Here is a 15,658-nt window from a genome sequence, read left to right as displayed (position 1 = left end):
CATTTGTAAATTTGCATTTTGATTTTAGTTGAAGTGGCTTTAGAGACACTCACTTACTATTTTTTTAGGAAGGCTTAAGTGAAGGAGTATATTTAAATATTCCAGCCTGCATGACTGTTTTTAATCAGCTAGGAGAAATGATCACTTTGTGGTGACATGGAAGGCTTGAGTAATCTCTCGAGGAGGGAGATTGTTTCATTGTTCTTTCTAACCACAGAGTTTCTTAGTTTTAATATTCAGGACAATAACAAGCAAGATTTCCGAAGGGAAAAACGTAGTAAGATAATTTTAGCTTGTTGGTTGGCAGGACTGTCCTGCAAGCCAACACCTTTTAAATCTAAGAGAAAAATCGGGACATTGACATTGGAAGTCAGAAAATATGTTTTATCTTAAGTCATATCCTCAATGTGCAGATTAATGAGAGATTTTTAAGGCTATAGTGATGTAGTATGATGCCATTTATATTCTGCAGTGAGTCGATGTGACGTGGATAAAAGTAATTTCGTGCATTTTGTAAATTCTATTCGATGACACTGTAACCATTTTACGAACATTGCGTGATTCAATGAGGACATTGACCGGACTGTCCGGGGAGTATGAGACATTCGACCAGAATGTGAAAAATGCAATCTCTGCAGAATTCGAATTTTTAGCAGCGAGCCTTCCGGATTGGTGATTATTAAGAATTAAGAACCTTATTGGAACGATTGGCCAAACGGTGAGGACTGGAATATTCTGGTATTTTAAAATTTCAAAAATTCGAATTATGACGTCATATTTCTGAGAAACGTCAGAAACGGCCATTTTTGCTAAAACAAGAAAGAAAAACAGAACAACATCAGCTGCGCTAACAACAACTACGAAATCGAGATTGGAAAACGACAACGAGTTACAGAGTAACAGAGAACACTCCGAGTTGCAACTATTGTGCCGCTACAATAGTTGCAAGGCCGTTGCGAACAACGGTGAAGGGTGAAAGACGGCCTTCCGGATTAAGAAGAAATCAGGATTAAAAAGCTTGATCCAGCGGATTTGTCAATCCGGAGGGGTAAAGGAACTGAAACTTTTATCCTGTTACATAAACTTTTAGCTTCTTGTCATGTCCTGACTTGAATTTAATTAATATCTAGATTCACTTTGATAAGGATGAGAAGCTAGGAGTTGGGGAAAAGGTTGATTCATCTTCGATGGAGATGATGATTTTTATCTACTGAACAAAAACAATAGTAATATAATGAGTAGTAGCCCTGTTTTTAGGAGTGACCTCGTGGTCTGGGGATACTGAGACCCAGCCATGAGCTCACTGTTTCTGCATGTAATCTAGTTACTTTGAGTGTTTTGACCGAAGCCGAAAGCAGTAACGTTTTTGTCGACCCGATGTTAGAAAGACCACCGAAAAGTACTGGCTTGGTAGAGACGATGAAAAGCATGCAAAGCTCTGTTTAGACGTTAGCCAGTCGTCTTAAGACTTAGTTTTTTCTTCCGTCGATATGTATCTTCCGGGCGAATGTTACACAACTTAGCCAGCGAAAATTGGGAGAGCAGTACGATCGCTTAGCTCTCATTTATGATTCACATTTGTATGATCGATACAAATGCGTTCAAACCATAGAAAATGCTCTCCTGAGCAATATTTTGCCGTTCTCACAATTGTTTGTAGCAGAAAGAACGCAAAGGTTACTGAGAAAAATTCCTAAGAAGGAAAAACTTGGCAAGGTTACTGCGAATAAATAAAACGTTGTTGATATTGACGAAAAAACGCCAAAAAGACGCTTTGTTGGGATTGCTTCCGAGTTGAATCTAAATGTTGTCAGATTTTGGAAAAATACTCTAAGAAACTGATACCAGAAATGAAAATTTTTGCTCGTAGCTCACCTCAAGCTAGAAAAGAGCAAAGAGCGAGATTTCTCTATCGGTCAATTGAAGATGACTCAACTATTATGTGCACTGTTGAGGACTATGTTTTGGCAGACGTAAAAGATCGACTGAATTTCAAGTTCGGCGTGCACCGAGAAGGAGCTCTTTTTGAAACTCTTTTCTTTGCCTTGATGGCGGATATAGTTAAAACTCAGAATTGTTTTATGTGTGTGAAAAACTCAAGTGAGAAACCAAGCAACCAAGTTGTAATTGAAAACTGAAACATTAAGTTGAGTTTTGAAATTGTTGCATTTGTAAATTTGCATTTTGATTTTAGTTGAAGTGGCTTTAGAGACACTCACTTACTATTTTTTTAGGAAGGCTTAAGTGAAGGAGTATATTTAAATATTCCAGCCTGCATGACTGTTTTTAATCAGCTAGGAGAAAGGATCACTTTGTGGTGACTTGGAAGGCTTGAGTAATCTCTCGAGGAGGGAGATTGTTTCATTGTTCTTTCTAACCACAGAATTTCTTAGTTTTAATATTCAGGAGAATAACAAGCAAGATTTCCGAAGGGAAAAACGTAGTAAGATAATTTTAGCTTGTTGGTTGGCAGGACTGTCCTGCAAGCCAACACCTTTTAAATCTAAGAGAAAAAGTTTTAATCGGGACATTGACATTGGAAGTCAGAAAATATGTTTTATCTTAAGTCATATCCTCAATGTGCAGATTAATGAGAGAATTTTAAGGCTATAGTGATGTAGTCTGATGCCATTTATATTCTGCAGTGAGTCGATGTGACGTGGATAAAAGTAATTTCGTGCATTTTGTAAATTCTATTCGATGACACTGTAACCATTTTACGAACATTGCGTGATTCAATGAGGACATTGACCGGACTGTCCGGGGAGTATGGGACATTCGACCAGATTGTGAAAAATGCAATCTCTGCAGAATTCGAATTTTTAGCAGCGAGCCTTCCGGATTGGTGATTATTAAGAATTAAGAACGTTATTGGAACGATTGGCCAAACGATGAGGACTGGAATATTCTGGTATTTTAAAATTTCAAAAATTCGAATTATGACGTCATATTTCTGAGAAACGTCAGAAACGGCCATTTTTGCTAAATCAAGAAAGAAAAACAGAACAACATTAGCTGCGCTAACAACAACTACAAAATCGAGATTGGAAAACGACAACGAGTTACAGAGTAACAGAGAACACTCCGAGTTGCAACTATTGTGCCGCTACAATAGTTGCAAGGCCGTTGCGAACAACGGTGAAGGGTGAAAGACGGCCTTCCGGATTAAGAAGAAATCAGGATTAAAAAGCTTGATCCAGCGGATTTGTCAATCCGGAGGGGTAAAGGAACTGAAACTTCTATCCTGTTACATAAACTTTTAGCTTCTTGTCATGTCCTGACTTGAATTTAAATAACATCTAGATTCATTTTGATAAGGATGAGAAGCTAGGAGTTGGGGGAAAAGGTTGATTCATCTTCGATGGAGATGATGATTTTTATCTACTGAACAAAAACAATAGTAATATAATGAGTAGTAGCCCTGTTTTTAGGAGTGACCTCGTGGTCTGGGGATACTGAGACCCAGCCATGAGCTCACTATTTCTGCATGTAATCTAGTTACTTTGAGTGTTTTGACCGAAACCGAAAGCAGTAACGTTTTTGTCGACCCGATGTTAGAAAGACCACCGAAAAGTACTGGCTTGGTAGAGACGGTGAAAAGCATGCAAAGCTCTGTTTAGACGTTAGCCAGTCGTCTTAAGACTTAGTTTTTTCTTCCGTCGATATGTATCTTCCGGGCGAATGTTACACAACTTAGCCAGCGAAAATTGGGAGAGCAGTACGATCGCTTAGCTCTCATTTATGATTCACATTTGTATGATCGATACAAATGCGTTCAAACCATAGAAAATGCTCTCCTGAGCAATATTTTGCCGTTCTCACAATTGTTTGTAGCAGAAGGAACGCAAAGGTTACTGAGAAAAGTTCCTAAGAAGGAAAAACTTGGCAAGGTTCCTGCGAATAAATAAAACATTGTTGATATTGACGAAAAAACGCCAAAAAGACGCTTTGTTGGGATTGCTTCCGAGTTGAATCTAAATGTTGTCAGATTTTGGAAAAATACTCTAAGAAACTGATACCAGAAATGAAACTTTTTGCTCGTAGCTCACCTCAAGCTAGAAAAGAGCAAAGAGCGAGATTTCTCTATCGGTCAATTGAAGATGACTCAACTATTATGTGCACTGTTGAGGACTATGTTTTGGCAGACGTAAAAGATCGACTGAATTTCAAGTTCGGCGTGCACCGAGAAGGAGCTCTTTTTGAAAATCTTTTCTTTGCATTGATGGCGGATATTGTTTTCTCCAGCGAAATTTCAAATGTCTTCTTCTCAGAGTACCAAACAAGGCCGTTAGATTGGATGACTCCTGATTTCCTCGAAAGCCGGCAAAAAATGATGGAAAGGAGATACGACAAGTTGAAGTCTTCGGAAAGAAGGCAAGAAATTGTCCAATTGAATTTTGAAATTTTTCCAAATGCAGTAAATTGGACAATACATCAAAGCGGAGTGCCTGAATTAGTCGAGCTTATAGAAAGGTTTGATATCAACCAAATAAAACAGATATTCGAGAAAATTTTGACTGATTGCTCTTTTTCGGGAATGCCAGATTTAACTTATTGGGCGCGCAGGCGTGATGAAACAGAAGGCAATGATCCGAAGAAGAAACTTTTGTTGTTAGAGGTCAAAGGTACTGGAGACACTTTGTCTTATAAACAAATAGTTTGGCCTCATTTTTTCAAAAGCATTGGCGTTGATGCTCAAGTAGCAAGAGTGACTACAATTCAAAATGAACTTGATTGAAATTTGATGCTAATTTTAATAGTTTTTTGTATTTGCTCTTCTACATTTATTGTCGATTGTTTTTCAATAGTCTCCTTTCGCTCATAGGTCTATTCTTAACTAGCCTAGAACGTCTGTCTGATTTTTGCGGTTTCAGTTGCTGCGAAAATCAGAATTTCATGTCATGCACGCCTAAATCGAAAATTTGAAAATATTTCGTCAAGCCAAATTTACCCCTCCGAATTCGTTCAATTGCACTATTAACGCTGTTAATCGTCCAAAATATTCAATTTTCCCGCCAAACTGCTTCCAATAAAATTTCGATGATGGCATGCATTTCAGGTCATTTTGGTCGAATGTCACTATTGGATTTTTCTCAGTTTTTGCAAAAGTTGTAGTTTCGTACAAAACTACGCTACCGAGATTCAGAAACGGCGTCCCAATGGAAAGACCGCGCATCTGCTGATTTTTCTGAACACTTTCTTACCTTACTCTATTGTCAACAGCCTTCATAAAAGTCTGTGGGGAATATTTGATCCATATTTTTGGATTTCATTTTTAGATTTCAGTTTCCGGTACTTTGTTTTCGTTGCAAAGCAACAGTCATCCATCATGTACGACTGGTTCTAAAGATAAGTAGGATATTTGATTATCCATCCTGATAATAAAAAGGGTCATTTTGCGCTTTGTTTGGAAGATTGAATGGATGTAATTGACCTGACTTCCGACAATGAATCAGATGCTAACGAGAAGATACCAGGGGAGTCCAGATTGGCCGAGGAAAAACGCTCATCGAAAAAGATAAAGGCTAATATTACTGGCAATTTTTTAAATACCAAGCGAAAAGTTTCATTGCCAGAATCTTTGATTCCGTTGAAAATAAAACAAGAGTCGAAACCTAAGGTAGAGATGATGGTAGGTGTACCAAGCTCTAGCGTAGTGGAATCTGTGAGCTTAAGTTTTGGCTCAGATCCTTATTACTGGCGCATTCTGAAAGATATGATTTTTAGTTGCCTTGCGGATTCATACGAAGGAAGTTTAATTAAGAGCTCGCATCGACAAAAATTGTTAATTTTTACACAAGCGCTTCAAGATGCTCAGAAGTTATCCATCCGTTTGTATTTGCGAAAACATGGTTGGCTCCGAGAAAGTTCTCTTAAGTATACAGAATTTGGTGAAAGTATATCTAATTTGATTAGTGAACTGGAGAGAAGTAACATCGTGGTCAGACCATCTCATGATTTAGAAATAAATGATTTGCTCAGTTTGTTGAGAGCACCCGAGCTATCGGCAATTGCGACAAAATTGAAAATTCAGAAAAAAACCGCCAGTAATTTGAAAGACGATATAGTCAAACTATGCAATCAAAAATGCGTGTTCTCATCCAAATCGCTTTTGCACGATAAAGTACGCAAGATTTGCCTTCCATATATTACTGAATGCTTTAAACTGGCAAAGTGGTTCATCAATGCCCTGAATGCAGCTGTGTTTGTGTTCACAATGTTTACACCAAATCTAATAGGGCCTGATATTTTTGCAACATCGGGAATTGTGTATCAGGTTCTAAACTTTACAAGGAATCCTTTGATTTCTATCCAGAGAAATGTTGCTGTATTTAATTCCGCTGAAGAATTTCAATTGTACATGCAATTATCAACTTATATCAATGATATCAACCAATTAATGATAGAAAAAGAGTATGCAAAGTGCTTGTGCCTTATTAAGAAAGCAACGGTTTGTTTTTCGAAATTCAATCAAGATAATACAGAAAATTCGAGTAAAATTGTCCCAAAATATTTAACAAGATTTAGTAACAGAAACTTGGTTAAAAGGTTAACGTTTCTCGAGATCGAATGTCACTCTAAGTTAAAGGGGTACGCTGTAGCGGCTAGATGCATCGAAACTCTTATTTCCAAGAAACAACTTAGCCAGCGAAAATTGGGAGAGCAGTACGATCGATTAGCTCTCATTTATGATTCGCATTTGTATGATCGATACAAATGCATTCAAACCATAGAAAATGCTCTCCTGTCCAATATTTTGCCGTTCTCACAATTGTCTGTAGCAGAAAGAGCGCATAGGTTACTGAGAAAAGTTCCTAAGAAGGAAAAACCTGGCAAGGTTCCTGCGAATAAAGAAAACGTTGTTGATATTGACGAAGAAAAAGCCAAAAAGACGCTCTGTTGGGATTGCTTCCGAGTTGAATCTAAATGTTGTCAGATTTTGGAAACTTACTCTATGAAACTGATTCTAGAAATGAAAGTTTTTGCTCGTAGCTCACCTCATGCTAGAAAAGAGCAAAGAGCGAGATTTCTCTATCGGTCAATTGAAGATGACTCAACTATTATGTGCACTGTTGAGGACTATGTTTTGGCAGACGTAAAAGATCGATTGAATTTCAAGTTCGGCTTGCACAGAGAAGGAGCTCTTTTTGAAACTCTTTTCTTTGCCTTGATGGCGGATATTGTTTTCTCCAGCGAAATTTCAAATGTCTTCTTCTCAGAGTACCAAACAAGGCCGTTAGATTGGATGACTCCTGATTTCCTGGAAAGCCGGCAAGAAATGATGGAAAGGAGATACGACGAGTTGAAGTCTTCGGAAAGAAGGCAAGAAATTGTCCAATTGAATTTTGAAAATTTTCCAAATGCAGTAAATTGGACAATACATGAAAGTGGAGTGCCCGAATTAGTCGAGCTTATAGAAGTGTTTGATATCAACCAAATAAAACAGATATTCGAGAAAATTTTGACTGATTGCTCTTTTTCGGGAATGCCAGATTTAACTTTTTGGGCGCGCAGGCGTGATGAAACAGAAGGCAATGATCCGAAGAAGAAACTTTTGTTGTTAGAGGTCAAAGGTCCTGGAGACACTTTGTCTTATAAACAAATAGTGTGGCTTCATTTTTTCAAAAGCATTGGCGTTGATGCTCAAGTAGCAAGAGTGACTACAACTCAAAATGAACTTGATTGAAATTTGATGCTAATTTTAATAGTTTTTTGTATTTGGATAAATAGTATTATGCATGGCACCTATTGTTTCTTGTTCTTTTAGAAAATGCAGAAGATAAAAAGTTTCAAGTTTTCAACCAATGAACTTCAATCTATTTCTTCTGACCATTTCACTCTATAGGAAACAAGAAAAAGGTTAGCTTCGGGCGTTTATGGTTCCATTCGAACGCAGATAACCCAAATTTGAATGTATTGGGTCGAGTGAGCTATCATATTGAACCTTATTTTGCCCGGATACGTCTTCAATCATTTATTAGACTAGAGATAAGCGTAGTGTATAATTACAAACCTTCTTTTTTTCTAACCTAACTCGCAAAATATAGTGTTTATTAAACGTTCACTTAATTGGAAATTTTCCTGTAGAATTGAAAATTGCACAGCATCTGTTCTCTGCTTTATTTGTGACTAGTGTTTGGTACCTCCGTTGCTGAGTGGGCAGAGTGTGAGACTCTTAATCTCTAGGTCGCAGGTTTGAATCTCACACGTAGCCGAATATTTACTAATTCGACGCTTATTTTTTTTCTTATTGCACTTTATAGAGCTCCTTTTTGTCGTGTTTTTGCTAGTGTTTGCAAAGCGAAGCTTCGCATCTGTGCCATTAATGTGATTCCACTCTTTAATATGATACCAACTCTTACGATCCTTCCTTGCGGCTCTTGAAGTTGTGTGAAAAATCTACCATCGATGGAACAAAAAACTCCCCAAATTGTTTCACAACACCAGGCTCTTTTCCAGTTTCCCACCCCCTCGTAAACTTCAAAATATAGCTGCTCAAAAATTGTTCAAACGGCATTTTTCATGTAGGAAATGTGAAAATTTGTTCACCTATTCACGCTGACACGTTTTAATGCATTTTGTTTCATGGAAAGCCGTTATGAATAGGTTTTCATATATTTAATGTCCGAACAAATCAAAGAAGTGAACTAGAAAAGAGCCCAACACCAGGTTGATGATTTCAGATTGCTTCATTTTCAACTTCTCATGTTCAAGATGAAAGGTTATTTTTAGATATCAAAAGTTATATTTCAAATATTTGTTTGAAAAATAGGAGTTCGGGTTCAGATATTTTGTAAATGATCAAAATACCGTAGTTGTGCTGCCGGTTTTTATCAGTCACATTACTATGGCAATTTGTGTTCAGGTGTTTTAGCTTCTTCTGTAATGAAGTTGCGTATAATAAAGGATTATTTCGAATAAAAAGGAGTTTTGTGACGATTGTTTTTTTTTTTCGGGAAAAGTTTAAAATTTATTCACCCTGTTTGTTTTATTTTTTTCAAAATTTCAGTTCATTTTCTTAACAGGAAGACAAACTCCATTATTGAACTTTGAACAGCAAAAGTCTAAAGGTTATGAAAAATGTGATTGAATTCTAATTTCGGAGTGGATTTTTTTTTCAGATTTTCTAGAGTAAAAAAAAAACAAAGTGTAATTTATCAAACTGTAATTGTTCCGACCATTTAAAAAATGTGGAGGAAATTTGTTTTCTGGTGTGTTTTAATTTTTTCTTTTTTCCCTTTTGTTTTCCACGCAAAACCAGTTACCACAAATAATAATTGAAGTAGGTTAAGTTAAAAAAATTATATTTAAGCCCTTTCAGCCGTGATTCGAACGACATTAAAAAGTTTTGAAAAAAATTCCTGTTGAGAAAAACCGGTTTGATGTTTTTGATTTCATTTCGAGCTAATAAGGGTTGTCAAAATAAGGTTTGCAGGCTTACAGGAGCTTATTTAGGCTTAATTTAAACCGTGAAAACTTAATTTTACTCGAGTAAAGTTAGTTTTTGAAATTTACAGCTCGCTTTTGAGAATAAAAATTCAAAAGAATTTTCGTTTTTCTAGCCGTTTTTCTACAGAAACTGTTTTCTATCTGGCCTACTTGATTATGGCTGTCCAATATACCTTATTTTTTCCGTTCAGATCTTACTATCACACCACACAGAAAAAAACGACTTTCATTTTTGTTTTTTTCTTAGACTATCGTCGGAACGTTCTGTGCTATTTGCACAGTAACCGGCTATCTTTGTTTAATTATAGATTGTACCTAAAATTCAACGACCTTTAACGCCATATCTTTTTTCTTTGAAATTCAAAAATTGAAAATTTTCAAAATTTGAGAGAGTTTTTTTTTCTGGTCACTGAGTCTTCTCCAACTGTCTGCATAAAACATATAAAAGATTGGTTGATATTTTTTCGATATTTTTTTCGTCTAGCTGCCGTGTTATTTTGAGTTTTGATTTTCTTTTAAGGCTGTTTCAAATTGATGTACTGAATTGATTAATTGCAATATCTGATCGAAAAATAGCAAATGGCGCAAAAACTTGTTATCCCAGCAGAATGAAAGTTGGTAATTGGGTCGATATATCTCAAACTGGGTTTGTTTTTATCGAAAGTCCTTATCAAAAATTCTTGAAAATCAAAGAAGTAGGAAATAATATATTTTTAAGCGATAGTTGAAAAAGTTAAAAATCAATAAAAAAAAATGGTCATTGTTTCTGTTTCGTTACGCTTTGGATTAGCAAGCGTTATCAAATCGGAAAGTAGACTTTTTTTTGGTTGACAACTAGTTTAGCAAAGTGAACTGAATCACTATGCAGCTGACATGCTCAATTTCATGAAAATTCAAGTTTAATTATTGGGTGGGTACTAGTTGCTACGGTAGTTTCAGGGGAGACTTGAAACTTTTTATTTTTTTTACAATTTTTTTTCCGGCTCAACTGGTGTCTGTTCAAAGGTTGTTAGCCTTGTTTCCGCTTCGTAAGTTTTGTTCAGTTACTAATTTGAATTTCAAATGTCTTGCTTGGCATGTGTGCTTAGAATTCCTGTATGATAAAAACATGTATTTATGAAAAAAGTGTACGTGATTGGGTTTTTTGAGACGCTTTAGAGAATTCTATCACTTTTAAAAATGTATATATATATATTTCTCTATTTGCACAGTAACCGGCTATCTTTGTTTAATTATAGATTGTACCTAAAATTCAACGACCTTTAACGCCATATCTTTTTTCTTTGAAATTCAAAAGTTGAAAATTTTCACAAATTGAGAGAGTTTTTTTTTCTGGTCACTGAGTCTTCTCCAACTGTCTGCATAAAACATATAAAAGATTTGTTGATATTTTTTCGATATTTTTTTCGTCTAGCTGCCGTGTTATTTCGAGTTTTGATTTTCTTTTAAGGCTGTTTCAAATTGATGTACTGAATTGATTAATTGCAATATCTGATCGAAAAATAGCAAATGGCGCAAAAACTTGTTATCCCAGCAGAATGAAAGTTTGTAATTGGGTCGATATATCTCAAACTGGGTTTGTTTTTATCGAAAGTCCTTATCAAAAATTCTTGAAAATCAAAGAAGTAGGAAATAATATATTTTTAAGCGATAGTTGAAAAAGTTAAAAATCAATAAAAAATGGTCATTGTTTCTGTTTCGTTACGCTTGCGATTAGCAAGCGTTATCAAATCGGAAAGTAGACTTTTTTTTTGGTTGACAACTAGTTTAGCAAAGTGAACTGAATCACTATGCAGCTGACATGCTCAATTTCATGAAAATTCAAGTTTAATTATTGGGTGGGTACTAGTTGCTACGGTAGTTTCAGGGGAGACTTGAAACTTTTTATTTTTTTTTACAATTTTTTTTCCGGCTCAACTGGTGTCTGCTCAAAGGTTGTTAGCCTTGTTTCCGCTTCGTAAGTTTTGTTCAGTTACTAATTTGAATTTCAAATGTCTTGCTTGGCATGTGTGCTTAGAATTCCTGTTTGATAAAAACATGTATTTATGAAAAAAGTGTACGTGATTGGGTTTTTTGAGACGCTTTAGAGAATTCTATCACTCTTAAAAATGTATATATATATTTTTCTCGAAAACCTTTTATCGATTTTCCAAAAAAGAAGTATTTATAGAAAGACCGCCTACATTCTTGTGTGTCTGCATACTCCTCTGGTCTTCTCTTGCTTTACCCCTTTGTGTGGGGGAATCTTTGACCGATAGTTTTTTGTTTTCTCAAAAACTAACCTACCGAATCTGACGTTTTGGTTTCAATAATTAGAACGGATTTGAAACGCTTCCCTGAATTGGCGACTATTTTTTGATTATTTTTTAAAGCTTTTTTAAACTTTTCATAAACATTTTTTACACAAATAGTTATGACCCTCGATATTTGTTTTTTTTTTCAGTTTTTGTTTTGAATTTTAAATTTTTTCTTCTCGAAAGTTAACCTCCCAAACCTGAGGTTATGGGTTCAGTTGATTTAACGGGTAGTGGAAAGCTACCCTGCATTGGCTGCTTTTCACATTTTTTTACACAAGTAATTATCGTCCTCGGAAAGTCAATCTCTGAGCGGTTTTTTTTCTAAATTTTGTGATCTTGACCAAAAAAAACCTCCCATATCTGAGGTTTTGGGTTCAATCCAAAGAACGGGTTTCAGGAAGCTCCGTTGCACACGCGACTACGCCCAATTTTCCAAAATTTTATGGCCCTTCGAAAAGTCAAAATTATGATTTTTTGACCGTTTTTTGAAAATTTTTGACTTTTCTCGAGAACTACTCTGTCAAACTTGGATTTTGGGTTCAATCGAAATTACAGGTCGGATTAATTTCTTCTGCATAAGTGGCTACGCCGAATTTTTTAAAAACAAAAGCTGTGATTCTCAGAAATGTCAACTCTGATTTGTTGCCCCTTTGTTGGACTTTTCTTGAAACTATCATGCCAAATCTGATATCATAGATTTAATTGTCATAGTTTGCGTTAGAACCGTTCTTTTATATTTTAGAACCGTTCTTTCTACAAAAAAAAACTGGCCCTTGCCCAGTTTTTCATAAAAAAAGTTATGGTCTTCGAACAATTGAAAGTTGCGAAACTTTGACCGTTTTTTTTTACTTTACTCGAAAATTACCGTGTCAATTTTCAGGTTAAGCTTTCAATCAAGAAATTCGAATTTGAGAATTTCCTCTACTTTGCTGGTCACGATTTTCTTATAGGGTAGTTTCCAAACTACCCTATAAAATCTGAGATAAAAAAATTCAATTGAAAAAAGCTGCTGTGCGATTGTTTCGTACAGAAGCGGCACTCTTTTTTGCAATAGAATGATTATGTCCTTAGGAAATTCCAAAAATTCACTCTTCTCACTTATTTTAGTAGAGAAACAACTAAGGTTTTGTGCAGTCCAATTTTTGAAATTACTCATTTCGTCCCGCATCGGTATAAAAATTCAACAACAAATCGAAAACTTACCTCTAGCCTTAGCCGGGCCCTAGGTGTGCTTCATCGAGACATGCTAAAGTTTTGGTTCACCTAGTTGTTTTCATTATTTTTCCTTTTATTTCGACTAATGCTTTTTTATGATTGTGTTGTATCGCAAGTGGTGCGGAGCTCCGCTTCGTCTCTGTTGAGTTATGCAACCTTCTGTTGCAATATTTAGCCATTTTCAGCAACATGGAGACATTTATTCTGCTTAACAGCTCAAGCGATCTTGAATGAAGCATCAAATGTTAGTTTTTATATTTCACTATGCATAAAAATGCTTCCGCTTGTTTAGTTAACTATTTGCGATAATATAGCTTGCCCTTCGATTACATCTTTTGGAACTTGTTGCCAGTTACCCCACTAATTGTTTTCAGGTTTAATTTGAACGTACAAAGTGACAATGGGAGGAGATGGCGGCACGATCATCAGCAGGAGAAACTGCATGCGCTTCAACAATAAGAAGAAAGGCAAAGAAATCAGCAGAGACATGGAGAGAACACACAAGTGGCTACACTGTGCACTGTCTCAGGAGCGACTTAAGAAGCCGATTGTTGGCTGTAGACTAGGTAGACTCTACAACAAGGACAGACTACTCGAGTTTTTACTCGACAAGAGCAGTAGAGGTGTGTTAGATATGATGCTGATTGGCTATGGGTGTTTAAAAAACGGAAAGGTACCCAGAAGTGGTTATGATAATCATAAATGTTGAATATTGAGTAAAGGTATTTTGAAGTGATTTTCATATTTTTAAGTGTTTTTGGCGACCATTTAAAATGGCCAAGAACTTTAGATTAGGGTGTAGTTATTTGTACATGAAGCTGTGATTTTTGAGCTAGGCTAATGTCCCTACTTGTTTTGTGATCAAGTTATGTTCACATTGGATATGTATTTCAGGCACCTTGAAGAACATGGCTCACATCCGAGGTCTAAAAGACGTGAAGACAGTCAGTCTGAACGAGAACAGCGAGAGTACAGGCGAACCCCTGAAGAGCGAGTGCTCCACTGTACCTCAGGTTAAAAAGATGTTCAGCTGTAGTCTCTTAAAACCTAATACTCTTTCCATAACTGTGTGCATGTTTGAGGATATCGTCTTATTTTTCACGCACAAATTTATTTTTTAAAAGGTTGACTCATGGTTTTTTCAAACTCTCTTCAAGATATTTTTTGAAAGGAAGGCAGAATCTGCTCTCCTATATTAAAAATGCGAATGGAGAATGGATCAGAAAAAAATAAGTTGACTTTTAGTTTCCAAAGTGATTTTTAATTAAAGAATTCCCAGCATAAAATATCGGCTTATTTTATATCGGTTTAGCTGCCTGACAGTACGTCGTTTGAAGGACAATATAGTGTTATGCGTTTGTGATTCGGGCGGGGGTTGTAACATGGATTTTACGAAATTTTTTCAGTTCTTGAGATTTTTTGATTTCTTGTTTATTTTTTTTTGACTCAATAGCTTTCGACTGGTTTTCTTCCGGGTACCTCCCGTGCTAATTTTTGGTTAAATCAGAAGTTATGCGAAGTTCCGCTTAGTCTATGTGTAAGCAAATTGGCTATCCATGAGATTGTCTTGATTACTGTAAGTGGTAAAACCTGAATCTATTTACACAAGTTTATAGTCAAAGTTTGGCTTGAGCTCAAAGTGGCCTTGACCTTTTTTGATGACCCAAAAAATGAGCATTTTGCGTCAGTTGAATCTTTTTTCAAATGAGTTTTTTGTCGCTGAAATGTGTTGAGCTTTATTGACTGAACAGGATAATGTTAACAATGGGTTATTTATATACATTTATGTTAGGTGTTTTTTTTTGTACAGGTGTTTCCGTTCTGCTGTCCCATTATGGGTATGGAGATGAATGGAGTGTACAAGTTCGCTTTCCTGTGGAACTGCGGCTGTGTCATGGCCGAGAAAGCTATCAGACAACTGCAAATATCTAGTAAGTAACCTCTAGTTACAATTCTTACCTCAGTTGTTTGCTTTACGCATCAAATCTGTTTGAATACTTGATTTTTGTGTGAGAGCGATTGAGACTTTTTTGCTGTTGACGAACTGTGGTTTTGTATTATAGAGAACAACGTGCGTGATCAGAAAACGATGACAATTGAAGTTTGCCGTAATCGAATGTCGATTAATATGAACAATCAACATGTTTTGATGTACTTAGGGGTGTAAGTAGGGGGATAATGAATATTTTTTTATTTAAAGTGAAGTTGTGCTTTGTTTCAGTGTGCCCAAATTGCGACGCGTCTTTCACATCTGAAGACGTAGTTATAGTTCACGCCGAGGGCGAAGACCTCCAACTGATGCAATCCAGACTAGAAGACAAACTAGCCCAAGAAGCTTCGAAAAAAGAAAAAAAGCGGGCAGCCTCTAAAATGGACCCTTTCTCTAAGGAATCGTCAGACGGTCAATCAGTGGGTGTTGATAAGAAGAAGAGCAAAACCTCAGTTAAAAATGGACCTCTTAACACAGTTGAGATGAAACAAAGCAATTCGTTCAAATCTCTATTTCACACTAACGACAGCCGTCAGAAACTGGACCCGAACAGAGGCTTCTGGTCCGAGACAACTCACTCGTACTTTTTCAAAGGAACTTAATTTGAAAACGGTTGATGAATTTTTGACTAGATTTAATGTGTTTAAAACCCGAAAATGAATGTTTGCGGAATTTTTTTTCTTGCGTGCAGATTAAGAGTTTATTA

General features: G+C 36.1%; 3 protein-coding genes across 4 annotated transcripts in view; 2 read left to right on the top strand and 1 right to left on the bottom strand.

The window, feature by feature from the left end:
- LOC134857177 (46 kDa FK506-binding nuclear protein-like) overlaps positions 1–15,658 on the bottom strand; it is a 211,039-nt gene that overhangs the window by 47,967 nt on the left and 147,414 nt on the right. The window lies entirely within an intron of this gene.
- On the top strand, positions 5,015–7,810 carry LOC134857174 (fanconi-associated nuclease 1-like). The gene has a single exon (XM_063873550.1). It carries the CDS (start codon positions 5,420–5,422, stop codon positions 7,685–7,687), a length of 2,268 nt encoding a protein of 755 aa, XP_063729620.1. The 5' UTR covers positions 5,015–5,419; the 3' UTR covers positions 7,688–7,810.
- Positions 13,341–15,644, top strand: LOC134854189 (replication termination factor 2-like). The gene is made up of 4 exons (XM_063870345.1): positions 13,341–13,585; positions 13,857–13,975; positions 14,773–14,893; positions 15,184–15,644. Exons 1-4 carry the CDS (start codon positions 13,363–13,365, stop codon positions 15,552–15,554), a joined length of 834 nt encoding a protein of 277 aa, XP_063726415.1. The 5' UTR covers positions 13,341–13,362; the 3' UTR covers positions 15,555–15,644.

Source organism: Symsagittifera roscoffensis, chromosome 1 (assembly GCF_963678635.1).
Source record: "Symsagittifera roscoffensis chromosome 1, txSymRosc1.1, whole genome shotgun sequence".
Classification (NCBI taxonomy): Eukaryota; Metazoa; Xenacoelomorpha; order Acoela; family Convolutidae; genus Symsagittifera; species Symsagittifera roscoffensis.
Note: the sequence above shows the minus strand (reverse complement) of the source record. Positions and strands in the feature narration are given on the sequence as shown.

Coding starts and splice junctions, on each gene's coding strand:
- LOC134854189 (XM_063870345.1), top strand. CDS start 13,363: ATGGGAGGAGATGGCGGCACGATCATCAGCAGGAGAAACTGCATGCGC. Junction 13,586..13,856: donor ACTCGACAAGAGCAGTAGAG/GTGTGTTAGATA, acceptor TATGTATTTCAG/GCACCTTGAAGAACATGGCT. Junction 14,894..15,183: donor CAGACAACTGCAAATATCTA/GTAAGTAACCTC, acceptor GCTTTGTTTCAG/TGTGCCCAAATTGCGACGCG.
- LOC134857174 (XM_063873550.1), top strand. CDS start 5,420: ATGGATGTAATTGACCTGACTTCCGACAATGAATCAGATGCTAACGAG.